This window comes from Doryrhamphus excisus, linkage group LG19, assembly GCF_037039965.1.
Source record: "Doryrhamphus excisus strain RoL-2023G ecotype Guam linkage group LG19, RoL_Dexc_Guam_v1.1, whole genome shotgun sequence".
Lineage (NCBI taxonomy): Eukaryota > Metazoa > Chordata > Actinopteri > Syngnathiformes > Syngnathidae > Doryrhamphus > Doryrhamphus excisus.
In genome coordinates this window covers 2777195-2804716 of record NC_136375.1, presented here as the reverse complement: position 1 = coordinate 2804716, position 27522 = coordinate 2777195, and the positions used below count along the sequence as shown (strand labels likewise).

The window sequence follows — 27522 nt, the reverse complement described above, 5'->3', positions numbered from 1 at the left end:
CTACTGAATGTTTGGCTCAAAAGAGAACGTCACAAATCCCAAAACGCCACTAAACCCCGAGGTACCAAATGAACAGGGTTGTATCAGGTTATCATTTTGCATATGAAAACAAGTTTATTTCTACAGCACAATTCACCCCCAAGGTCATTCAAAGTGCTTCACAGAAAAGAAAGGTGAAATCACTTCATAAAATGATTCCATAAAAACAAAATCAGTCTAAAATCATTACAGAAAATTCCATAAATCATTTCATAGAATAAAAAAAGAAAAATGAACAGCGCAGATGAAATACTTTCAGTTGTTATGCAGAGTTAAATAGAAGTGTTGGAGCGTTCAAGTGTTTTCGGCTTAGATTTTAGTTAAAAATGCACTTTATTATTTATTTTCTAAATGTGTGAATTTATTATTATTTAATAATTGCCTGAATTTTATCTCAATGAGTTATTTATTTTTCTTATTTTGTTTACTCTATTTTCATCGCTTTCCTTGTATGTGCTTAATTTTGTACTTTCACTTTTGCTCCTCCCGGGCTTCCGTAGTTGCCCCCATCTTTGGTAGCACTCCCTCTCTTTACCACACAACATGGCTGGCATTGATGAGGGTAAGTTCAGTTAAGGAGCTGCAGACAAAATGTGTTGTTTAGTTTAAGATTCGGTCATGTGTGTTGTGTATATTGTTTTTATGTCGATATATTTGTCATTTCAAGTGCTTTTATGTTATTTTGATGGTGGGTTTTAGTAAAAAGGGCCTCGTTTCATTTACACTTCTGGCGGGATTTGCGTTACACTAGCAAATGCCCGTCGTGGTTTTTGTTACATTGTGTAATTTATGTTCCGTCTCTGTAGGGTGTAGAAGTGGAGAGCAAAATAACTTTTTTCCATTCTTTTGTTCTTCAGGTATGTGTTTTTAATTTTTTGTAATAATACTTTTTGTGCGTCACGTGTCATTAATCACTTCTTCCGCTTCTCTCTCCTACTCTGTTACTTATATTGGCCACTAGTCGGCAGTGTTGTGCAACATTGTAAATATAAAATCTGTGTTTATTACCATTAAAACAAGTACTTCCTCTCTTTGCCACACAACGTGGTTGGCATTGATGAGGGGTGCAGAAATGGAGAGGAAAATAACTTTATTTCCATTCTTTTGTTCTTCATGTATTTTCATTTTTTGTAAACATAATACTTTTTGTGTCAGTCAGTGAAGTTACAGATTGGGGTCTACTTGAACGCCAGGACCTGGACACACACACACAGGAACAGTATTGTACATTAAGTTCTGTATGGATGCTGTGTCTGTAGACTTAAGCATCCGGGTTTTCCCTAACCGGAAACCCTGGATGACCAGCCAGCCACCTCGCCAGCAGTCGATCCTGGGGTTTCTGATGTCAATGTGACAAAAACTTTTGTTTTTTCATTTTTGGTTCTAATAATATCTACTGTACTGTGGCGTGTACTTGTGCATAATGTTGACGGTACGATTGATTGTCAGTGTGGGTCAGATCAGTCTTTCCTCAGGTGGAACTTTGAGCATTCTATCCATGGCCAAGCGAGCCCCTGCCAGTTCCTCTGCGCTGGGACTGTACGCCCCCTCCGACTGGCGCTTGTTTCTCGTCGTTCGTATCATGAAGGCCAAAGCGGGGATGAAAACGAGGACGCAGAAGGACAACAGGGGGAGCGCCACTGCCAGCCAGGAGACCTCTTCTGCACGTGCTTGTTGCTGGGAAGTAAAGACAAGCCACAAAAGGAGACGTGAGTAAGGAATCAAATGTGGCGTGTTGGGTGAGTATGCTGGTCATGCCTGTGTTCACCCTACCAAAACCATTCCAGGAAAGTGTTAAATAACTTTCTAAAAACGGCATTCACTGTATATAATGCAATAATTCATATATATGTTTTTTTGTTACAGTTCGATTATCGCTATCTTGCTATATCGCTTTTTTTCCCCTGACATTAATTACATTTTTAATGATCGCTATTACTAGGTAATTTATTGGTGAAAAAAATGTATTGCAATACAGGGCTGCACGGTGAACGAGTGGTTACTGCGGAGGCCTCACAGCTAGGAGACCCGAGTTCAATTCCTCCCTCGGCCATCGGCATGTTCTCCTCGTGCATATGTGTTTTCTCTCTTCCAAAAACACGCTCGGTTAATTAGCGACTCCAAATTGTCCATAGGTATGAATGTGAGTGTGAATGGTTGTTTGTCTATATGTGCCCTGTGATTGGCTGGCCACCAGTCCATGGTGTACCCTCGCCCGAAGACAGCTGGGATAGGCTCCAGCACCCCTCGTGAGGAAAAAGCGGTAGAAAATGAATGAATGAATTTACACATTAGCTTACATTACATTACCTTAACACTACATGTCAGCCATGGCATGTCCAACATGAGTGGAAAAAAAAGATCTCCCATTCAGTGTGGAAGTGGTATGTTTTTGGCTTCTTAAATTTACAGAAAATACATTTGAGGCTGAGTGTTTCACACGCCAACTCACTAGCTTGTTAGCTTGTTAGCTTACTAGCTAGCGGCCATCTCGAGTCCAAAGAATGTTGTAAATAATGACTAATATAAGTGTAAAGGTGACTATAGGGGTGGTTTCATGTCTGCAGGAATGTAATAATGTTATAAAAAATATATTTAGAAAGTCATAAAAGGTTTTCTAAGCTGGCCTGGAGGAGTTTCCACAGCCAGGATAACAGGAAGTATGCAGTACTTACATTGACGTCACACACAGAACCGCTGTAGCCAGGCGGGCACTGACACACAAACATGTTGAACCGATCCAAACAAGAACCGCCATGCCGACAGGGATTGGAGTTGCACTCATTGATCTCCATTTCACAGCTGGAACACACAACGTGTATGATGTCAAGGGAGTTGGGAGCACAAACGACAAGAAAAGCATTAGTAAGACACTTAGCTGTCATGGATTAAGGTCCAATTGCAGACCCATGTGACACAAATATGGCCTCTGGTGACAGCATCCCTACTGTGATTGAAGATATTTAAACGTACCTTTTGCCTTCAAAACCCGGCATGCATGTACAGTTAGCACCCCAGAGCCCGTCGTTGCAGATCCCATCATTTGCACAAAGCACATCTTTACCACACTTTAGCGGCGGATAGTCCCACCTATTGGAAAAGTTAGCATCATTACTATTTAAAAAGCCACAGCATTTCAGTATATGGAATCAAACTATGGGATGGATTGCGTAAGGACCTCAAACAATGCACAACGATGAGCCAATTCAAGAAACAATACAAGCAGTTGATGTTTGCTAAATACAAGGATGAAGAGTCTTGAACCAGTCATTCATTCATTCATTTTCTACCGCTTTTCCTCATAAGGGTTGCGGGGGTGCTGGAGCCTATCCCAGCTGTCTTTGGGCGAGAGGCGGGGCACACCCTGGACCCCTGGACTGGTCACAACCATTCACACTCACATTCATACCTATGGAGAATTTGGAGTCGCTAATTAACCTAGCATGTTTTTGGAATGTGGGAGGAAACCGGAGTACCCGGAGAAAACCCACGCATGCACGGGGAGAACATGCAAACTCCACACAGAGATGGCCGAGGGTGGGATCATTTAATTTTAATTTTTTAATTTTATTTTTTTAATTTTACTTAATTAATATTTTATTTATTAATATTTTAATTGTATTTAATTAATATTTTAATTTTAATTGTATTTAATTATTTTAATAATTATTATTTTAAATTTAAATTTGCTGTGTGGCCTGCGCTCTAACCAGTCCACCGTGCAGCCATTTGTAATAAAAAATTTAAATTAAAATTAGTGATGGTAAATTAAAATTCATTCATTCATTTTCTACCGCTTACGAGGGTCGCGGGGAATGCTGGAGCCTATCCCAGCTGTCTTCAGGCGAGAGGCGGGGTACACCCTGGACTGGTGGCCAGCCAATCACAGGGCACATATAGACAAACAACCATTCACACTCACATTCATACCTATGGACAATTTGGAGTCGCTAATTAACCTAGCATGTTTTTGGAATGTGGGAGGAAACCGGAGTACGCGGAGAAAACCCAATGCATGCACGGGGAGAACATGCAATTGGTAGAATTGAACTCCGGTCTCCTAACTGCGAGGCCTGCATGCTAACCACTCGCTCACCGTGCAGGCTCACATTATTATTATTCATTCATTCATTTTCTACCACTTATCCTCACGAGGGTTGCGGGGGGTGCTGGAGCCTATCCCAGCTGTATTGGGGCGAGAGGCGGAGTCCACCCTGGACTGATGGCCAGCCAATCACAGGGCACATATAGACAAACAACCATTCACACTCACATTCATACCTATGGACAATTTGGAGTCGCCAATTAACCTAGCATGTTTTTGGAATGTGGGAGGAAACCGGAGTACCGGGAGAAAACCCATGCACCCACGCATGCACGGGGAGAACATGCAAACTCCACACAGAGATGGCCGAGGGTGGAATTGAACCCTGGTCTCCTAGCTGTGAGGAGAGGCCACCGTGCCTAACACCCCTATAGTCATCTTTATGCCTGCATTACCCAATACAGTACAGATAAGGCAAAACAAGACATAAATTACATGAAATATCAACATTGCATTGTTCTTTATATACGTACTTCCTGTTGAGTACAGTACTTCCTGTGGAGGCTACTGTCATCAAGGTAACATCTTTGAATGAGTCTTCTGAGTGTGAGATATATTTGTATTTTTGACGAATAATAGGTCATATTCAACCACCACCGACCACCGCTTCATTGAATATACGTACGTAAATAAAACGTGATAGAGGCTAGCTACGAAACTTGTGGCGAGGGATCAAACGCGTACTCACTGGCATCGTGGGCCGCTGTAACCATTGGGGCATATACAGGTGTACATGTTGGGTCCGTCTTGACAGATGGCGCCATGTTGGCAAGCGTGATGCTCGCACTCGTCCACATCCACGTCGCAGAGTGCGCCTGCATATCCCGGGTGGCAGCGGCACTCGAACCCAGCCAAGTAGTCCTTACACCGGCCATTAAAACAAGGCCCAGACGCACAATCATCCGCGTCGACATCACATAGTTCCCCCTCCCAACCCACGTCACACTCACAGAAAACCTTATTAAAGACGTCGTTACAAGTTGCTCCGTTTAGGCAAGGGTTGGCGTTACAAACGGGGGCACTGCGACAACCCAGGCTGATTCTTTGCGTTCCCAAAAAGCGGAACTGAGCCACCTGTGGGGGGTCGTAGTCGTCCACAAAAGGAAGATACACCCCTCCGACCCTGACTGCACCCAAGCATCCGGTGAAGCTCTCGGCTAAGGTTAGCACCGCCCCTCTATCATTGAGGAAGTGTAAACTTCCTGTTCCGTGCGGCAGGCTACTAGCATCGATGATTCCGTCCACGGTGATCGTCCAGGGGGAGGATTTTTGGTCTCTCTTCGCCATCGTCACGTTTACTCGATGCCACCTCCCATCAGCCACTTTACGCTCGCCTGTAAAAGTCACCGTCTCGGCTCCGTCGGCGATGTGGATCTCAACCCAAACAGACGAGTCCAGCAGACCCACCGTCAGCTGGTCGGAACCCCGGGTGGCCCTCAGGAGAACCGCATTCTCAGAACGGGTCCTTAACTCCACGTATATTAAAGACACGGGTTCAACCAGGGAACCTCCAGCACTGAATTGTGCAGGACTGTTGTCAAACGTTGCGTTGTGCAGACCTAGGAACAAGGAACAGTCGTTACGGGGGACGCCATTGGTGGATAAAGCAGCCGTTTGATTAGGGACCCACCCTTCATCCTTCACCCATACCGTGTGAAAAACGGTGGAAGGTTGTTTTGCCACAAGGCAGGCGAATGACCAAGTGGTACGCAGGATGGTCATTCACCAGGATGATCATGTGACCCCCCCAGGAAACAACACTGTGATACTTACATTCATAGCCGTCAGAAAGATCCATGCAATGGCCGCCATTCAAGCAAGGATCACTGACACACCAAACTCGAGTTTGACAAGTGAGTCCGGTGTAGTCGTTCGGACAAGAACACGTGAAATCGTTGAACGTCACCGTGCATTCGCCTCCATTCTGACACGGGCTCCCCTGTTGAGGACAGCAAGTGACAAAGAAATTAGCGGCGGTCTAGTGGTGAGCGCGCAGACCTCACAGCTACGAAACTAGGGTTCAATTCCACCCTCGGCCATCTTTGCGTGGAGTTTGCATGTTTGCAAGCGTGTTTTGTTTCGGGTACTCCGGTTTCCTTCCACATTCCAAAAACATGCTAGGTTAATTAGCGACTCCAAATTGTCCATAGGTATGAATGTGAGTGTGAATGGTTGTTTGTCTATATATGCCCTGTGATTGGCTGGCCACCAGTCCAGGGTGTAACCCGCCTCTCGCCCAAAGACAGCTGGGATAGGTGAACATTTCTGTTAGATATTATTAGATTATTGCATTTACAGTCTAATAGCTTCTCATAGACACATAGCACAAACAAATCAGCATCAAAAGAGACCTATTGGTTAGCGCACAGGCCTCACAGCTCGGAGACCCGAGTTCAATTCCACCCTCGGCCATCTCTGTGTGGAGTTTGCATGTTCTCCCCGTGCATGCGTGGGTTTTCTCCGGGTACTCCGGTTTCCTCCCACATTCCAAAAACATGCTAGGTTAATTGGCCACTCCAAATTGTCCATAGTTTACCTGTGTTCACCTTACCTTTAAAAACCATTCCAGGAAAGTGTTAAATAACTTTTCAAAAGCGGCATTCACTGAATGTAATGCAATAATTCATGTTTTTTTGTTGCAGTTCGATTATCGCTACCTTGCTATATATTGCTTTTTTCCCCTGACATTAACCCTTAGATGCACGAGTGACTGGACCCTACACTCTTCCATAAGTGGGTCAAAAATGACCCATACTAGAATCAATGCCTTTTTATGCCAATTTTGAAAAAAATAAAATAAAAAAATTGATATTATGAAATTAAAATGTCCTATTCAAATTTGATGCACCCTAATATATATACAGTAAACCTCGGATATATCGGATTCAATTGTTCCCACTGGTTTTGTCAGATATAAGCGAAATCCGTTATATGCGTGTACCGGAAAATGTTCGTTTTGCGCATATATCGGATTTATATCCGGTATATGCGTAAATCGGATTTTATCCGTTATAAAAAGGCACTTCCTTGACTATGTTTCCAATGTACCTGGACGCGCAGGCAACGCTGTCACGATTCGGCCATCCGATATATGCGAGGGAAATTTAATGGAAATGCATTGGAACGGGACTGGAGATTTTGTCCGAAATAGGCAAAATCCGTTATAAAAAATCCGATATATGCAATGAATTTTTATTGGAAATGCATTACAGAAAAATTGGTTCCTTTTTATCTGTCCGTTGTGAGCGAATTACCGATATATCCGAGTCCGATATATCCGAGGTTTACTGTATATATATGATGCATATTGTTATATATATTGATGATGTATTGTGTAAAATGCAAGGACTGTCAAAGTAATCATCATCACGGACATGAAGCTTTGACAAGGTCTGAACCTGATGTGAAAGACAACTATTGCTACTGAGGTACGCCGTGAAAGAAGATGAAATATCTCTTTCCCACCTTGCAAGTGTCGTCACTGATGCATCCTCTCTTGACCTTTTCAGCACCACTGGATACATAGATTTCCTCCTCATCGGCGTTGTTCCAGGCGTCCACCTCCAGATGGACTAAATCCAAACGAAAGTCCTGCAGGCAGCCTTTGTAATGCCCTCCCCAAGGCCGAGAGTCCCACTCTTCTGGAAGTCCTCCGAGGTAAGCCTCGTCTCCTGCGTTAATGACCACCTCAGGTATAGTCCCGATTCCATAACGAAGACTTCCGTGATCAAAGATGACTTGTCTCGGCTGGATCTCCACCAGAAGGAAGTGCTTCTCGCCGGTTGTCAGAAAAATGGGAGCAGTAAGAGGGGCGCCGTCGGCCAGAGAGCTGATCAAAAGTCTTCCCATTTTTAGGTACATGGAAAAGTACACTTCTCCTGCGGGTGTTCTCAATTGAAAGATCAACCCTTCCAGCTTTAATGACCTCAAAAAAAAGGAGACTTGAAAGTTCCTGCCGTGGCTCTTGGCGATACGATAAACGCTAAAACTCCTGCTGTCCTCATGGCTGTATGTCCACGACTGCAATTCTGCCAAAAAGTAGATGCACTTTTAAAATAGCAACACTAATATTAAGGTAATATTTATGTACAGTATATCATCAAAGTTCCAGGTATACCAACCAATATTTTAGTTAAGACTATTTTTATTACTCATATGGTATATTCATTCTGCAATTTATAAGGAAATGTGCCGCTTCTCTGATTTTTACCTCAGAAAATGTTAAAAACCTTTGGATTTAAAAATACAATTATAACAGAGTTGAATGGACAAATAGTCATTCATTCATTCATTTTCTACCGCTTATCCTCACGAGGGTCGCATGGGTGCTGGAGTCTATCCCAGTTGTGTTCAGGTGAGAGGCGGGGTACACCCTGGACTGGTCGCCAGCCATTTACAGGGCGACAAATAGTGTTTTTATTTTTTTAACGTTATTATTTCTTTGCTTATTTGGTAACCAGGTAGTCAGAACCTAACCTATCATTGCACACCACGACTAAGAACACACCATTATTATATAGAACTAGTCTATAGACTATTATATACTATTATATATATATATATATATTATATAGACTATTATATAGACTATTATCATAGTCTTGATTCAACAAATGACCAAGTATAACTACACCAAAGCCATCAATCGTTTTACCTTTACGGTCTTTTCACATCATAACAGAGGGGACCTTATTTTAAATATGCATATTTGAGCAAAATTTTGCCAAAAACCAATATACCAATTTTGTCCAACAATGTGTCTAACAAAAAAAAAACAAAAAAACCTTAAACTATATTATGGAAAGCAGGAAGTGAACAAATGTAACAGTTACTGATTGTAAAAGTACCAGATGGAGGGGTAGGATTTAATTAGCTTTGCTTCTTCCTACTCCTTTTGGACATGTGGAACTGGGAACTGATTATGGGATGCACTCAATTGTAATCTGGTGCATGTTCAAATGAAATTAAACCATTACCATTACTTATATGTTTCTTGAGTAAAACTTTTGTAAAGTAACAATACTCTTCAAGGAGTAAACTTGTTTTGTTGGCTACTCCACCCATCTCCGAGTAGATAAGAAACTAATGTAGCGTGGCTAACTTTTCTAATGGGATAGACAAACAACCATTCACACTCACATTCATACCTATGGACAATTTGGAGTCGCTAATTAACCTAGCATGTTTTTGGAATGTGGGAGGAAACCGGAGTACCCGGAGAAAACCCACGCATGCACGGGGAGAACATGCAAACTCCATACAGAGATGGCCGAGGGTGGAATTGAACCCTGGTCTCCTAGCTGTGAGGTATGCACGCTAACCACTCGACCATCGTGCAGCCCTCCAATTACATTATTCATGGAAAAATAGTTTATATGACACTCTTATTTTGTTTACACAATTAGACAGCATGTGGCAAAAAGGGCTCTTATTTTGAAGTGTGTCGAGAATGTATGAAGACTAGCTGGGAACGGGAATGAATGTGCTTATTTTACTCAGAAAGGGCATCGGTAAACGATGGGGATGGGGCGGACTTTGTGATGAGATTCCACCACATCCGAGCTGTCCGTCAGGGAAATACTTCCACACTCAAACGCCACTTCCGCGTATTTTTCGATTCGAGTCATGGGTCCCTATTAGTGTACAGGCATGCTTACCTTCCTCGCAGCTTCCACTGTAGAAAGGACGGTGGCAGTCACAGTGGTAGCTGGTCCAAAGGTCCACACAGCGTCCACGCCCATGGCAGGGGTCAGGCTCACACCACTCAGTTTTACTACATCCCAGATGTTGGTCCTCTTGGAATGTTTGGGGAAGAACAGGTCCAGAGTCAATGATCAGGTCTTCCATGCATCCAATGAAGCTCGCATAGCTGACGGAGTTCTGTAACAATTCCTCTGGAGCCCCGCCCACATACACATGGAAAAGGCTGTCCAAGTTCTGGAAAGGTGATTCAATTTGAGCTCGGCACCCGTCTCCGTTGCAGCCAGGTCCTTTCAGAAGCAAATGTAGACCTTTGCTGTTCTCAAACACATGAACATCTCTCCAATCTCCATCGTTGACAAAGGCAGGAGAGGTCAGTTTCAGTTCAGAGCCATCAGAGAAGGCTTTCACCTGAAGGGAACCATTCACAATCTCAAGTAGGAGGTACGTTTCCACATCTCCTCTGTAGAACACTAACATGTCGGGTAAAGTTGTCCGAAAGCGCAACTGTATTGCCAAACCATAATCGTCACCATGTTCAACCCCCATCTGGATCTTCTCTTGGGGAACCTCGATGGGAATAAATCCGGGTGAGGAGAACGAGAAGGTTGTTTGCGTCAAGCACTGCTCGTCATAAAAGCCCGGAGCGCACAAGCACGTGTGGCCGTGTCCTATGCCATCAAACCACGGCGAGCACGTGGCTCCGTTTTGGCATTCATGGTGGAAACAACCGAAGAGCTTGACGTTGCACTCACTGCCTCCCCACGGAAGATTCCCCACCTTTGCCTCAGGACAGTGGCAGATGTAGGAAGCGGTCCCGTCTTCACACCAGCCACCATTCTGACACGGCTGGCTTTCACATTCATCGATATTCACTTCACAAAGAAAACCTGCAGGAAAACAACATGTGATCAGAGACATTTTGTTCTGGAGGGAGTACAGACAAAATCATTAGAAATGTCAGAGAAGAAATGGTCACACTAAAAAGATGCTTTCATGATAATAGATTGTCCTTGAACCTAAATAAAACTAAAGTAAAAATCATGCTGTTTGGTAACAGCAGAAAGGACGCACCAGCAAATACAAATAGACGATGTGGACATTGAAAGGGTGAACGAAAATAAATTTCTGGGGATCACAATAGATGAAAATATGAGCTGGAAACCTCATATTACAAATATACAACATAAGGTGGCCAGAAATATTTCAGTATTGAACAAAGCAAAATTTATTCTCAATCAGAAATCACTCCACACTCTTTATTGCTCTCTGGTTCTACCATATCTTACTTATTGTGTGGAAATATGGCCTAATAAGCAATCTATATTAAAATTATTTTTTATTAAAATTAAAATTTTGAAATTAAAATAGAAAAATTAAAAAATGTGAAATTTAAATAAATTCAATTAAAATAACACAAAATAAAACAAATATAAAAAATGAATAAGCAATCTTCACTCGCTAAATGTACTGCAAAAAAGGTCAGTAAGGATAATTCATAATGCCGCCTACAGAGAACATACTAACTCCTTATTTCTAAAATCACAAATACTTCAACTTGCTGATATAGTTCATCTTCAAACAGCTAAAATAATGCATAAGGCTAAAAACAACCAATTAGCTAAAAATGTTTAATTTTAAAGGAATTAATAGTAATGATTTTTATAATAATTTTTTTATATATTTTTAATTAATTTTTTTTAAATAAAAATTAAAAACTTAAACTATATTAGGAAAGCAGGAAGTGAACAAATGTAACAGTTACTGATTGTAAAAGTACCAGATGGAGGGGTAGGATTTAATAAGCTTTGCTTCTTCCTACTCCTTATTCCGATGGTCAGGGTCTAAGGAACGCTTCCGGTGGCAAGCATTCCGTATGGTGCAAATATCTTCAGACAATGATTGGCAGATTGATACGAATAATGGTGTGTGACGCTGAAATGATTTGCTCCAGTTGTGTGAGTGTGCATGGTGTGTTGCATAAAGACATAGAATGGTTGAAAATGTAAGGTACATAAAAGATAAGGTAACATGGTTTTAAACTCTTTAAAATGCATAAATATGTTTAGAGCATTTAAGAGTAGTACTAGTTCATGTCATACATATAAAATTCAGTTGTAAAAGAAAAAAAGACACCCTACTATTTTTTTTATATGTTTGTTTCTAAAATAACCAAATCTCCATTGTTGGCGTTTGGGTGTAATACCGTAAGGTCCACTAGGGGGTGCTAGCAGCGATGGTGGTATAGAGTAGGTGACAAAACGACAGAGGAAGAATAAATCCTGAGAGTGAATATACGTCAAGTCATCGTGGATTGTTTTCCTTATTCTGTACTACAGGTTTGTACAAAGTAGAGATAATTTATATTTTAACGGCTGTAAAGAGTTTAGAAAGTTGCTAGAATAAACAGCTGACTGCTAAATGTTTGTTACAAAATGTATTGTAGAGCATTTGAACATTAGCGAAATGGCTAATGCTAGCCAGTTTTAATGTACACTTAATAGCATGAAGCAGGCTAATTGAAAAATGTTGAATGTGTCTGGACACAAATTGATAATTGTTGATGTAATCATTTTAATATATCTGAAGTTTTGTTATTTTTCAGAGGAAGAATAAATCCTGAGGGTGAATATAAGTCAAGTCATCGTGGATTGTCTTCCTTATTCTGTACCACAGGATTTTCAAGGCATACAACCCCTCCAAGTGGTGGAGGGGCAACAAAAGAGACAGGTTAGTTTTACCCTACTGATGATGTGTCGTTGCAACATGGGCGGTACATTTACATATATAACATATATTTGCACCACTTTTTTGTTAATTAACTCACATTCCAAATTTGAAACGAAAATGTCCTACCTGAAAATCCAACAGGACATGTGCATGCATAGCCATTGTCTTGATCCTGACAAGTGCCTCCGTTCTGGCAGGGTCCAGACTCACACTCATCGATGTTAACAGTGCAGTTCTCGCCTGAAATTGAAAACAAAGCTGATGTCTGATGATTGACAAGTGGTAAAAAGGGAGAATTTGTAAGCTGATTATCTTTTCATTCATGTTTAGTCGACCTGCAAACCCTGGCGAGCAATGGCAAATATATCCAGCTACGCTTGCGTAGCTTAGTTCCCAGTCCAGACCCCAGTGGGTCAGTTTGGAACGCTCGTAACATTCGCCACCGTTGTCGCAGGGATGTTCAGCACACTCGTCAATGTCCATCTCGCAGTGTGTGCCTTCATAACCTGGAGGGAACAGAAAAATGATCAGATTTATGCGTGGCAGAAAAAGTTGCAGTCATTAATGGCTAAGGTTGCATGTGACGTCACGTCCTGTTACAGTTGTCTCCGGATCAAACTTTGCCAACTTTGCAACTTCATGCAACCCCATTATCCCATTATGTCATTGTATGGTCATATCACCTTGTACTTCGGTACAAGGTGCATTATTTAAAAAAACAACCCTAAACTGTATTATTGAAAGCAGGAAGTGAACAAATGTAACAGTTTCTGATTGTAAAAGTACCAAATGCAGGAGTATGATTTAATAAGCTTTGCTTCTTCCTACTCCTTTTGGACATGTGGAACTGGGAACTGATTATGGCAGGGGTGGGCAAACTACGGCCCGGGGGCCACATCCGGCCCGCCAAGTGTTTGAATACGGCCCGCCCAATCTTTCCAAAGTATTTCATTTAAACTCAACATACAACCTGGCATCATGGCCTGAGCCAACCTTTTGATGGTTTTATCAATTTTGTTTTTTGACATGGTCTGTTGTTTACAAAGTGCTCCTGAAAAAAGGGACACAAGCACATAGATTATTATAATTATTATTAGAACTATTATGATTATTATAATTATTATATTAATGCTAATGCGAGTCAAAAAGTTTGCCCACCCCTGGATTATTTGGTTGAGGTACCTGGCCAGCAGAGACAGGTGTATTGTTTGACTCCCTCCAGACATGTGGCGCCATGTTGGCAGGGATGAGAGACACACTCAGCGACGTCCACTTCACAGTGGTCTCCCTCAAATCCAGTGTCACTGCAGTCACACTCGTAGCTGCAACAAATAGTCATTTAAGAAAAGAAATAGTACAAAACAGATCCAGAAACAGTATCTCATCAAAGAAAACTTCATTCATTTTCTGCCGCTTATCCTCACGAGGGTCGCGGGAGTGCTGGAGCCTATCCCAGCTGTCTCTAAAATTCTAAATAATTAAGTGAAGGAAAAGTTGATTTCCTGACCTGTTGACCATGTCGCGGCAGGCAGCTCCGTTGAGGCATGGCTGACTTCCGCACTCGTCGACATCCGCTTCACAGTGGACGCCTTGAAACCCAGGTGGGCATTCGCACGAGTAGGAGCCCATCAGGTCGTGGCACGTGGCTCCGTTGTGGCAGGGATCCGACTCACACTCGTCTATTTCACTTTCACAGTTGATTCCTGACATGGAAGAGGAAACACACGTTTATGGTGACGTCATAACGATGCAAGTCGTGCTGGTCGTGCTGGTATGTTATCATGCTCTACTTTGGTGGCCTTTTTTACTGCATGGTTTGTAGTCTTGGGGAAAATTCTGAAATTTCAAATAAAATATTTCAGTATTGAACAAAGCAAAATTTGTTCTCAATCAAAATCAAAATCAAACTTTTTATTGCTCTATTGAAATATCGGCTAATAACTATAAAATGACCCCTGTCCTCCAAAACCTCCAACACATTTACTTCAAAATTCTTCTCATCACCTACAAAGCTCTCCCCTATCTGACCCCCCCATATCTCACAGACCTCCTCCATCCACATAATCCCCCGCGTCCCCTTCGCTCCTCAGACTCAAACCTCCTGCCACTCCCCTGTAAGACCAAGCTCCGAACCTGGGGAGACAGAGCCTTCTCCATCGCTGCCCCCACCCTCTGGAACTCTTTGCCCCATTCACTCCGTGCTTGCCCTGACCTTCCCACCTTCAAAAAACAACTAAAAACCCACCTCTTTAAATCTGCTTTTAATGTCTAACTTTTTTATATATCTGACTGCTGTGCCCCGCCCTGCTTTTACTCATGTTTTAACTGTGTATTAACCAATCAATGTTGTATTTTGGTGTCTCTTCTATTCGCTTTACTTGCTTTATTCAACTTCACTCTTCTGTAAAGTGTCTTTGAGTATTTTGAAAAGCGCCATACAAATAAAATGTATTACAGTAAAGTCTCGTTATATCGATATCGGTTATAACAAATTACTACTTATTACGATACTATTTTCATTTCCCGGCAAATTTCTAGTCTTTTATGATATAATTAGTTCCGTTCCGAGTACGATACCCGGTTATTATGATAATCCGGTTACTACGATGCCCTTTTCATCTCCCGCCAGCCAATTTGGTCTGCTTATATCGATACAAAAGCAGCTTAAATCAATCTTTGCTGGCCAAACACATGCCTGCAACAGAAGAACCAACTGCGTTCGTGGTTTCTCTCGTGTGTATAGATTCTATACAGGCATGTGTTTGGCCAGCTATGTGGGGCGGGTTGAGCATGACCTGTGAACCAGGAAGTGCGGGAATCGGTGTGTGTGCTGTGCTCTGGTGGTGGAAGTGTGAAAAATAAAGTTGACTGGAAGCAGCCGTTCGCCGTGTTCTTTTTTGGTATTGAAATCCTTAAGCAAAGATTGATTTAAGCTGCTCGACATTGTTCTATACCAGGGGTCAGCAACCTGCGGCTCCAGAGCCGCATGTGGCTCTTCAGCTTCTTTGTTGTGGCTCCCTTTGCAATGTTTGAATATTTTTTAACACCCGAGTGGGGAAAATGCATGTGTTTGTAATGAGTTTAAAAAAATCCAACTTTGTGTGAGACCATGAATGCATCCTGACTGAGTTCTGACAGCAGACAGGATGCTATTCAGTTCTCTCTCACACAAGTAAACATGAAGGAAAATAAGTAATACTTTACCATGGGCTGCACGGCGTACGAGTGGTTAGCACGCAGGCCTCACAACTAGAAGACCCGAGTTCAATTCCACCCTGAGTTTGCATGTTCTCCCCGTGCATGTGTGGGTTTTTTTCCGGGTACTCCGGTTTCCTCCCATATTCCAAAAACATGCTAGGTTAATTAGCGACTCCAAATTGTCCATAGGTATGAATGTGAGTGTGAATGGTTGTTTGTCTATATGTGCCCTGTGATTGGCTGGGCACCACAGAATGGTGAAGTAATACTTTCCCAGAACTACTTGATAATTCCAAAAAATATATTAGAGATCATTTTTAAAAAAAACTGGTGCATGGGAACTTGTTTGCGCCAGAGTAAACAAATCAGGTAAGTTTACTGTACTTTACACATATATTTATGTAAGTTTATCTCCAATACTAGCAAGAGTACTCCAACTCGTCTTTTGTTATCTGAACTACTTTGATACCCCCTAATTGTTTTAAACATACTATGTTTGGCGGCTCCAGGTTATTTTTCTTTAGTGTGCAAGGGGGTAAAATGGCTCTTTTCATAGTAAAGGTTGCCGACCCCTGTTCTATACTATAGAACAATGTCGATTGCATTATTGCCCACTTTTAATGCAGTTCAGTGCAGGATCGGATATATGGATAGTCCGGTTATATCGGTATTTCCCGAGTATATCGATATAACGAGACTTTACTGTATTATTATTATTATTATTATTATTATTATTATAAAAGCAATCTTCACTCGCTAAATGTACTGCAAAAAAGGTCAGTAAGGATAATTCATAATGCCGCCTACAGAGAACATACTAACTCCTTATGTCTAAAATCACAAATAGATTATCTCCACTAGAATCTCCACTAGTAAGCATCATCGGTATTCATCAGGAAGAGCATCCGGAATATAAAGGACTCAAAAATCAACAAAATGGCGACTCCGTGATCAGTAAAAAGCCGAAATCTTAGTAGTCCCGTGTGTCGATGTCTTACCTGTAAAGCCCACCAGGCACTCACACGCGTAGTGGTCCTTCTCATTGATGCATGTAGCAGAGTTAGCACAGGGCCTGGATGCACATTCATTAATGTCAATTTCACACTTGTGGCCCTGGAAACCAGGCACGCAGAAGCAATGGAACTCTGCCACCCCGTCGATGCAGATAGCGCCATTTTGACACGGCTCTGACGAGCATTCGTTGATATCATCCTCACAGATCTTTCCCTCGTATCCGGGTACACATTGACATTCAGAGCCTTGCGGGCGTAGAACGCAAGTCCCGTTATTCATGCAGGGTTGCCGAACGCAGTCATTCACGCGCCGATGGCATTGCGGGCCTCCATAACCTGCGGGACACCTGCAGAAGTACCCGTTCAGCTGATCTACACACAGGGAATGCGGCTCCGAGCAGGGGTTGCTCTGGCACTCGTCCACTTCCTCCATGCAGCGGTATTCCGGCATACCCGGAGTGCTGATGCAGTCTTTACACGGAGCAAAAGAACAAGCATCATAAAGCTTATCGCAGTTTTTGCCCACGTATCTAAGCCCTTCAGTGGCACAAATGCAGGCGTAATCATCCTTTGTGTCCACGCAGGTAGCTCCATTTTGGCAGGGGGTCGACAAGCATTTGTCAGGCGTGGCTGTGCACAAGATTCCTGAAAAATAAAGCCGACAAGTGTTTGATATCATTTATACTCAATTCATTGAACAATTGAATGAAAACCAGTGTCTGATATGCTATATCCTAAATTTAATCTATTTGTATTTAATTTCATGTATTTTTATTTAATAAATACCAGTGTATTATGTCATTTATCGTGAATTCTTTATTTAATGAAACCCACAGTGTCAGATATCACGTTATCAGTGTCAATTAATTATTAATATTTCATGAAACCCAGTGTATTAAATATGATTTATCCTGAATTCATGTATTGTTTACGAAAACCAACCAGTGTCTGATATGCTATACCCTTATTTAGGATAAATGATATCAGACACTGGTTTTCATTAAATAAAACTAATTCAGGATAAATGATATCAGACACTGGTTTTCATTAAATAAAACTAATTCAAGAAAAATGATATCAGACACTGGTTTTCATTAAATAAAACAAATTCAGGATAAATGATATCAGACACTGGTTTTCATTAAATAAAACTAATTCAAGAAAAATGATATCAGACACTGTTTTTCATTAAATAAAACAAATTCAGGATAAATGATATCAACTGGTTTTCATTAAATAAAACTAATTCAAGAAAAATTATATCAGACACTGGTTTTCATTAAATAAAACTTATTCGGGATAAATGATATCAGACACTGGTTTTCATTCAATAAAACTAATTCAGGATAAATTATGTCAAACACTGGTTTCATCAGGATAAAGGACACTGGTTTTCATTAAATAAAAATAATTTGGGATAAATTATATCTGACACTGGTTTTTATTAAATACAAATAAATTAATAACTTAGATTAAATGACATCAGGCACTGTGGTTTTAATCAATAAATGAATCCAGGATAAATCATATCTGAAATATATAGTATTTGATTTCATTAAATCAAAATGAATATAAAAATAAAAAATGTATAAAATGTATTAAAAAATTAATAAGTGAGAATAAATGATATCAGTCACTGTGGTTTTCATTAAATAAAAATAAATGAATGAATTCATGGTATAGAATATTAGTATATCAATATCAATACATGAATTCAGGATAAATCATATCTGATATCTTGTTTTCATTAAAAATAAAATGAAGAACTTAGGGTATAGCATATCAGACACTGCTTGGTTTTCATAAACAATACATGAAATCAGGATAAATCATATCTAATACAATGGTTTTCATGAAATATTAATGAATTAATTGACACTAATAACGTGATATCTGACATTGAGGGTTTCATTAAATAAAGAATTCACGATAAATGACATAATACACTGGTATTTATGAAGTAAAAATAAATACAAATGAATTAAATTTAGGATATAGCATATCAGACACTGGTTTTCATTCAATTGTTCAATGAATTCAGTATAAATGATATCAAACACTTTTAATTTTTTATGAAATAATAATATAAAATGTATTATTATTATCATTATTATGACATTGTTTAATTTTGTATATTTACTATTGTCCTGAAAAAGAATGAGGCTGCTGGACTGGACCCCCTGCTGAGTAGGGGTGTTACGAGATTAAACCATGATGAGATTTTTTTTTGTTCATAAAAAAGTATTGCAATTAATGAATTAATCAAACAATAAAAGAAGATTAACTCAATAATTTTGCCATGTCAAACAGGCAGTAAGTGGGTTCACTCTGTGCATGTTTACAGCCTGTGGGTGAATGAGCCCCCGTCAAGCGCTGTGTGGGGAGGCGGGTCCGCTAGCATTCACACAGCAGAAAAATGTTGCTAACCCAGCTGACTTTGGGCGAGAAGCCGGGTATACTTTCGACAGCCAGCCAATCGCAGGGCACATTAAGCTCTGGACGAATTTTGATTCGCGATTTATGCAGCTATTGCGGCTATCTACAAGAAGAAGAGCAATCGATCTGGTTGCGGGAATCAGAGGGGAATCTCCTTGTCGGCGAGTCCTGGCATGGCACTTGCTCAGATCATGAATAATCGCTTAACACCATTGGATGAGAAAATCCTACCAGAGACTCAAGCAGGCTTTAGACTAACAACATGATCTTCAACATGCAACCACAAAACAACCAATTAGCTAAAAATGTCATCCAGTTCTTCTCTACAAGAGAGGAGAAATATGATCTCAGGGAAGAAGTACATTTGAAACACTTCTATGCTAGGACTACGTTATGCTAGCCATAGCATTTCAGTATGTGGAATCAAACTATGGAATGGATTGAGTAAGGACCTCAAACAATGCACAACGATGAGCCAATTCAAGAAACAATACAAGCAGTTGAAGAGTCTTGAACCAGTCATGATGTGCTAAAATTAAATTAAATTAAATGAAAAAAATTAATCAAGTTTAAAATATTAACAACAAAGTGACAGATAATGGGAAGGGGGAAAAACAACTGCAAAATATTAAGAAAGTAATAATAAAAAATTCATTCATTCATTCATTTTCTATCGCTTATCCTCACGAGGGTCGTGGAGGGGATGCTGGAGCCTATCCCAGCTGTCTTCGGGCGGCAGGCAGGGTACACCCTGGACTGGTCAGCAGTCAATCACAGGGCACATATAAAAATTTAATCAAATTAAAATAAAAAATGTAAAATGTAATTTAATTTAATCATGTTTTTAAATTAATAAATTAAATTAATTAAAATTAACAATAATTTATAATTAGAAATTAAATTAAATCAAATTAAAATTTAATTTAATTTAATTTAAAAATTACTTAAATCATATTAGGAAAGCAGGAAGTGAACAAATGTAACAGTTACTGATTGTAAAAGTACCAGATGGAGGGGTAGGATTTAATAAGCTTTGCTTCTTCCTACTCCTTTTGGACATGTGGAACTGGGAACTGATTATGGGATGCACTCAATGTAATCTGATGCATGTTCAAATGAAATAAAACCATTACCATTACCAACATGCGTCAACTTCAATAAAAATGCTTGCAAACGGCACAGACTATTAAGATGGCCTTCAATGCATCACGACCGTCTTGCATATAATCAAAGGAGAGATTCGATCAGGAATTCACATAACAAATATTCAACCTAGGGCCAAAACAAAGACATGCTCCATGCTCCTGTTTGTGTTTAAATACACACATGACAACACCGTTGTGTCTCTCTTTGCAAAGGATCTCCAACAGATCCTTAGTGTTTTACAGCTCCCTTGGTCTCAAAGTCAAAATCCTTCAAATCAGCTGGGAGGACAGACCAAACATCTCAAGGGATGCTGAAATTACAAGAACTGAGGGTGAGTGAGTTGAAGATCATAGCCTGATGAAGCCAGCAGGACCATACCATCTGCAAAAAGCACAGATCCAAGCCTGCAGCCACCGAACCGGATCCCCTCAACCTAGAAATTCTGTCCGTAAAAGTAACAAACCGAGTCCATGATTCTCGCCCAGAGAACATGCCATTTCTGGGTCAAGGATGAGATTCTACCCCAAGTGGAGGAGTTTAAAGAGGACCTATGATGCTTTTTCCACTTTTCTGACCTATAAATGTAGTTAGAATGCGGTATTTTCGTGTTAAATCAGGGGTCTCAAACTCAATTTACTTGGGGGCCACTGGAGCTAGGGTCTGGGCGAGACTGGGTCGCATCAGGTTTTCCAAAAAAAAAAAAACAACAATTGTTAAAAACAGAAAAATGAATAAACTTTGCTTTGGTTTAGATTTTCTACAATAAAAGCTCTGATAAAACATTCTGTTGGTTCTCAAATATCTTAATTTTTATTTTTCTACACAAAATAAGATGAATAATAAATAAACAAATCAAGAGTAAAGAAAATCAATCAGTCAGTAATAAATAAATATGATAATAATAATAAAAACTTAAGAAACCACATATAGTTGGTGGGTAGACAAATAATTATTTTCAGATTAAAATGAACAAAGCATTATTAGAGCCCTGTAGACATGACAAAACACGACTATAGTCACATTTATACCCTTTTTATTTACAACATATTGCGCAACTGCAGGGTCTTGAGACACATGCTAACTCGCAAACTAGAGAGCTAGCGACCTAAACGGTAGCCATCAAGTTATTTCCTTTAAACTTAAATAGGCAAAAAATTACCACTTCCACACGGATAGGGAGGATAACTATTAACAGTTATTTAACCTTTAACATGAACATTAATCAAACTTAATAATTTTTTCTGGGTACATGATACCATACAGCATCCATATCAAACTTGCATGGGCCGCACTAGCATTAAACTTTCATATCAAGGCGAGGGCCTCAAACTAGTATCCTGCGGGCCACATTTGGCCCGCGGGCCGCGTGTTTGTGTTAAATGATCCCAAAGTTTCAGATAATGAGTTTTGCGCATTTGGAAGTGAACCCTGAAAGAAGTTTGGGATGGTTCAAAATGCTCGGTTTCAGAGGGTGTTGCAAAACTGTTCCTTTGTGATGTCACAGAGGAGCGTGCTTCCTTATATGGGCGTGGCTGCTTTTCAATAGTTAATTCATTTATTATCTACTCCTCTACCCGTTCAATTAAAAAAGTGTTGTTCGCAGTAGTCAGGAAATAGTTTGGGACTGTGACCAATCATAGCAGAGCAGTGATGGGAATAACAGCGTTTAAAATTTTACTTTTTTCAGTTACAGGTAATCGAACTCCTTCACATTGAGAGGAGTCAGTTGAGGTGGCTCGGGCATCTAGTCCGGATGCCTCCCTGGTGAGGTTTTCCGAGCATACCCAGCCGGGAAAAGGCCGACTTAGGACACACTGGAGGGATTATATCTCACAGCTGGCCCGGGAACGCCTTGGTGTTCTCCCGGTGGAGCTGGAGGAGGTGGCCAGGGACCGGGAAGTCTGGGCTTCCCAACTGAGACTGCTGCCCCCGCGACCCGGATAAGCAGTGGAAAAAGGATGGATGGATGGATGGATGTTAATCAAACTAATTACTTTTACTGTTACCATTTTCGACACCGAGAACTTGGGTGGGCGGGTGTTTAGAGCATATAAGCAATGAGGATTGGCTAAGGTTTAGTAAGATTGCGTTTTCAGCTCATCAGAGAACTTGGGTGGGTGTAGTAGACTACTTTTTTCGAGAAGTAACTATAACTAATTCCTTTTTTAAAGTAACGTGCCCGACACTGCAGCAGAGTGAGTGTGCCCAGGGGAAATCGAACAATCAGTTCTGGCCAGAAGCACAAATCCAAGGAAATACAGCTGCAATAGGTGCAGGTTCTGGAAGATCTAGAAAGTTTTCTGTGTTGGTTATTGTGTGTAGCTGCTCTATAGGAGTTTGAAATGAGTTTTCTCGATAGGGCGGCGGTCTCTATGTTACAGATAAGGTGAGAGGCGCTATTCGTAATATTTCTATTTTCTCGATATGTGGTACGGTCACCCAAAGTGACCCTAGTTTAGTTAATTAGTTTGCCTCACTGATGCTAATTTGTCTTGATTCTGCTGTGGGTTAACTCTGTCAATTTGTATTAACACTTAGTGTTATCGTATCTGTGTTGTGGAGCACAATAATCCGGGCAGTACAACTGACTAGCTATAAATCCAGGGTGGGCCCCACTTCTCACCCAGAGTAATCTGGGATAATCCATTACCGACTTTTATCATTTATTCTGCCCTTCCAAGCGCTTTCATTCCCAGACGTTAGCATTTCAGCATATGCGATCAAACTATGGAATGGATTGAGTAAGGAAATCAAACAATGCACAACGATGAGCCAATTCAAGAAACAATACAAGCAGTTGATGTTTGCTAAATACAAGGATGAAGAGTCTTGAACCAGTCATGATGTGCTATATATATCACTATATTGACACTTACTATGGTACCCATTATGGCATTGGATGCTCATATCACCTCCTACTTTGGTACGGGACAAAAAATTAAATTAAATTAAATTAGATCAGTGAAGGCCATCTTAATAGTCTGTGCTGTTTGCAGGCATTTTTATTGAAGTTGACGCATGTTGGTAATGGTAATGGTTTGATTTCATTTGAACATGCATCAGATTACAATTGAATGCATCCCATAATCAGTTCCCAGTTCCACATGTCCAAAAGGAGTAGGAAGAAGCAAAGCTTATTAAATCCTACCCCTCCATCTGGTACTTTTATAATCAGTAACTGTTACATTTGTTCACTTCCTGCTTTCCTAATATGATTTAAGTAATTTTGTAATTAAATTAAATTTAAATTTAATTTAATTAATTAAATTTATAATGATAAATTATTGTTAATTTTAATTAATTTAATTTATTAATTTAAAAATATGATTAAATTAAATTACATTTTAAATTTTTTAATTTAATTTGATTTAATTTTTGTGCCCTGTGATTGACTGCTGACCAGTCCAGGGTCTACCCTGCCTGCCGCCCGAAGACAGCTGGGATAGGCTCCAGTTTTAAAATTTAAATTATTTAAATTAATAAAATGTAAAATTTAAATAATGTAATAAATGTAATAAATTTAATTAAATAATTATAATAATAATAATTTCATTTATTTAATTTAAATAAACTTAATTTAATTTTTATTTTGTCACATACTGAAGTACAAGAAGATATGTGTATCCAATGCCATAATGTGTACCATAGTAAGTGTCAATATAGTGATATATATAGCACATCATGACTGGTTCAAGACTCCTCATGCTTGTATTTAGCAAACATCAACTGTTACATTTGTTCACTTCCTGCTTTCCTAATATGATTTAAGTAATTTTTTTATTAAATTAAATTAAACTATATCAGGAAAGCAGGAAGTGAACAAATGTAACAGTTACTGATTGTAAAAGTACCAGATGGAGGGGTAGGATTTAATAAGCTTTGCTTCTTCCTACTCCTTTTGGACATGTGGAACTGGGAACTGATTATAGGATGCACTCAATTGTAATCTGATGCATGTTCAAATGAAATAAAACCATTACCATTACCATTACGTTTGATAGCCTCACTGACCTATGCAGCCTTTGCATGTTGTAATCCCTACGGCCTCTTCCGGTCAATCCCCTTGCTGCTCTAATCTTGGAGTGACAGAATGGCCAGCAGATAACACCTTCGGGTTTTAAACTCAAGGCTCAGTCTTCCATCTCCTTTCACAATCGCACTGACAATTATTCAACTCTCCTTGTTCATTTCTGCGTGCAAAGTTCCTAAACATACAGTAGTCTGAAATAAACCAGCAAAACAACATTGGAAGGATGATTCATGTTAATTAATGAAACAGACAAATGAACATTTAATGTTACTTATACCTTCACTGAAGACATGATTCATGAAGTGACTGCTCCCAAACACACAAAATCGGCCGATACTGATTACATAGTAGATCACATAATGGCCAACATTATTGACTACCGTAATTTCTGGACTATAAGTCGCTCCGGAGTATCATATATCATATTATATTATATGATATATATATATATATATATATATATATATATATATATATATATATATATATATATATATATATATATATATATATATATATATATATATATCATTTATCCTGAATTCATTATTATTATTATTATATACTGAAATACAGTGTCTGATATCATTTATCCTGAATTCATTCATTATTATTATATACTGAAACAGTGTCTGATATCATTTATCCTGAATTCATTCATTATTATTATATACTGAAACACAGTGTCTGATATCATTTATCCTGAATTCATTGATTATTATATAATGAAACAGTGTCTGATATCATTTATCCTGAATTCATTGATTATTATATAATGAAACACAGTGATTGATATCATTTATCCTGAATTCATTCATTATTATTATATACTGAAACACAGTGTCTGATATCATTTATCCTGAATTCATTCATTGTTATTATATACTGAAACACAGTGTCTGATATCATTTATCATGAATTCATTTATTATTATATACTGAAACAGTGTCTGATATCATTTATCCTGAATTCATTCATTATTATATACTGAAACAGTGTCTGATATCATTTATCCTGAATTTAATTCATTATTATTATTATATTCTGAAACAGTGTCTGATATCATTTATCATGAATTCATTCATTATTATTATATGCTGAAACACAGTGTCTGATATCATTTATCCTGAATTCATCCATTATTATATACTGAAACAGTGTCTGATATCATTTATCATGAATTCATTCATTATTATTATATTCTGAAACAGTATCTGATATCATTTATCATGAATTCATTCATATTATATATTGAAACACAGTGTCTGATATAATTAATCCTGAATTAATCCTTTATAATATACTGAAACACAGTGTCTGATATCATTTATCATGAATTCATTCATTATTATTATATTCTGAAACAGTATCTGACATCATTTATCATGAATTCATTCATATTATATATTGAAACACAGCGTCTGATATCATTTATCCCGAATTCATCCATTATTATATACTGAAACAGTGTCTGATATCATTTATCATGAATTCATTCATTATTATTATATTCTGAAACAGTATCTGACATCATTTATCATGAATTCATTCATATTATATATTGAAACACAGTGTCTGATATCATTAATCCTGAATTAATCCATTATAATATACTGAAACAGTGTCTGGTATCATTTATCCTGAATTCATTCATTTTTATATACTGAAACACAGTGTCTGATATCATTTATCCTGAATTCATTCATTGTTATTATATACTGAAACACAGTGTCTGATATCATTTATCATGAATTCATTTATTATAATTTACTGAAACAGTGTCTGATATCATTTATCCTGAATTCAGTCATTGTTATTATATACTGAAACACAGTGTCTGATATCATTTATCATGAATTCATTCATTATTATATACTGAAACACAGTGTCTGATATCATTTATCCTGAATTCATTCATTATTATATACTGAAACACAGTGTCTGATATCATTTATCCTGAATTTAATTCATTATTATTATATTCTGAAACACAGTGTCTGATATCATTTATCCTGAATTCATTCATTATTATTATATACTGAAACAGTGTCTGATATCATTTATCCTGAATTCATTCATTTTTATATACTGAAACACAGTGTCTGATATCATTTATCCTGAATTCATTCATTTTTATATACTGAAACACAGTGTCTGATATCATTTATCCTGAATTTCTATTTTTTTATATACTGAAACAGTGTCTGATATTATTTATCCTGAATTAATTCATTATTATATTCTGAAACACAGTGTCTGATATCATTAATCCTAATTTCAGTCATTTATTATGAGATGTTATTATATAATTTATCCTGATATCATTCATTCCTATGATGAAACCCCCATTGTCTATCATTTATTCTGAATTCACGTCTAGATTACAGCCTACTGTTATTTATATTTACATACGTAGTTATTCATAATCTACATTATACAATATCTATTTTTATTTATGGTGTAAACGTGTGATATCACTTTCGAACATGCATAAGATGCATATTGATATTTATCATAAGCTGTCATAAGTCAACCACAAACAACCAATGAGTGTGGACTCACCCCATTTGAACATCATCATGGTCAGCAAGAGAGTCTTTAGATCCAAATAAATGCTCTCCAACTCCATGATGAGGACCTCCACGGTGCATTAAGGCGACTGGGAAAAGCAAACACTGGGGATACTCTTTGCTTGCTGTGTGTCAGGAGGCGGGATAAAAACACATGGCAGCCAATCAGCACGGGCCAGGAATGAACATGTAAGCTAATTAGACACGATAGCAGTGAGACACCTGGAGAACACCAGCTGCTCATACTGCTGCTGTCTTTCCATCCAGTCCCCTTTAGAATATATACAATATATACAATATATTTATACACACTTTCCAAAGTGCTGCACAGACTAGTCAAATACAAAGTACAATCAAATACAATAAATAAAAGGTACAAATTGAATTTAATACAAAACTAAAAGATCAAATAAGAAATAAGAAGCAAATAAAAGTATAAAATAAATAAATAAAACCAATTAAAATAAAAAGAAAGAGCTAAAAGACACTGGACCATACGAAGCCAGAGAATAAAAGTGGCTTATTATAATTATTATAATATAATAAATAATAATT

At 38.8% G+C, this 27522-nt stretch overlaps 1 protein-coding gene and 1 long non-coding RNA gene across 2 annotated transcripts; one reads left to right on the top strand and one right to left on the bottom strand.

The window, feature by feature from the left end:
- Positions 1-79: 79 nt before the first annotated feature.
- crb2a (crumbs cell polarity complex component 2a) lies at positions 80-27076 on the bottom strand. Its single transcript, XM_058056472.2, has 13 exons — positions 26960-27076; positions 16771-17430; positions 14082-14277; positions 13757-13896; positions 12910-13080; positions 12701-12814; positions 9802-10734; positions 7610-8172; positions 5918-6083; positions 4833-5703; positions 3013-3129; positions 2715-2841; positions 80-1716 (listed from the first exon to the last, which is right to left on the bottom strand). The coding sequence occupies exons 1-13, from the start codon at positions 27024-27026 to the stop codon at positions 1495-1497; spliced, it is 4347 nt and encodes a 1448-aa protein (XP_057912455.2). The 5' UTR covers positions 27027-27076; the 3' UTR covers positions 80-1494.
- On the top strand, positions 12536-14399 carry LOC131106926 (uncharacterized). The gene is made up of 3 exons (XR_013630405.1): positions 12536-12574; positions 14103-14175; positions 14271-14399. It is a non-coding gene; the product is annotated as an uncharacterized LOC131106926 (long non-coding RNA).
- Positions 27077-27522: the final 446 nt, after the last annotated feature.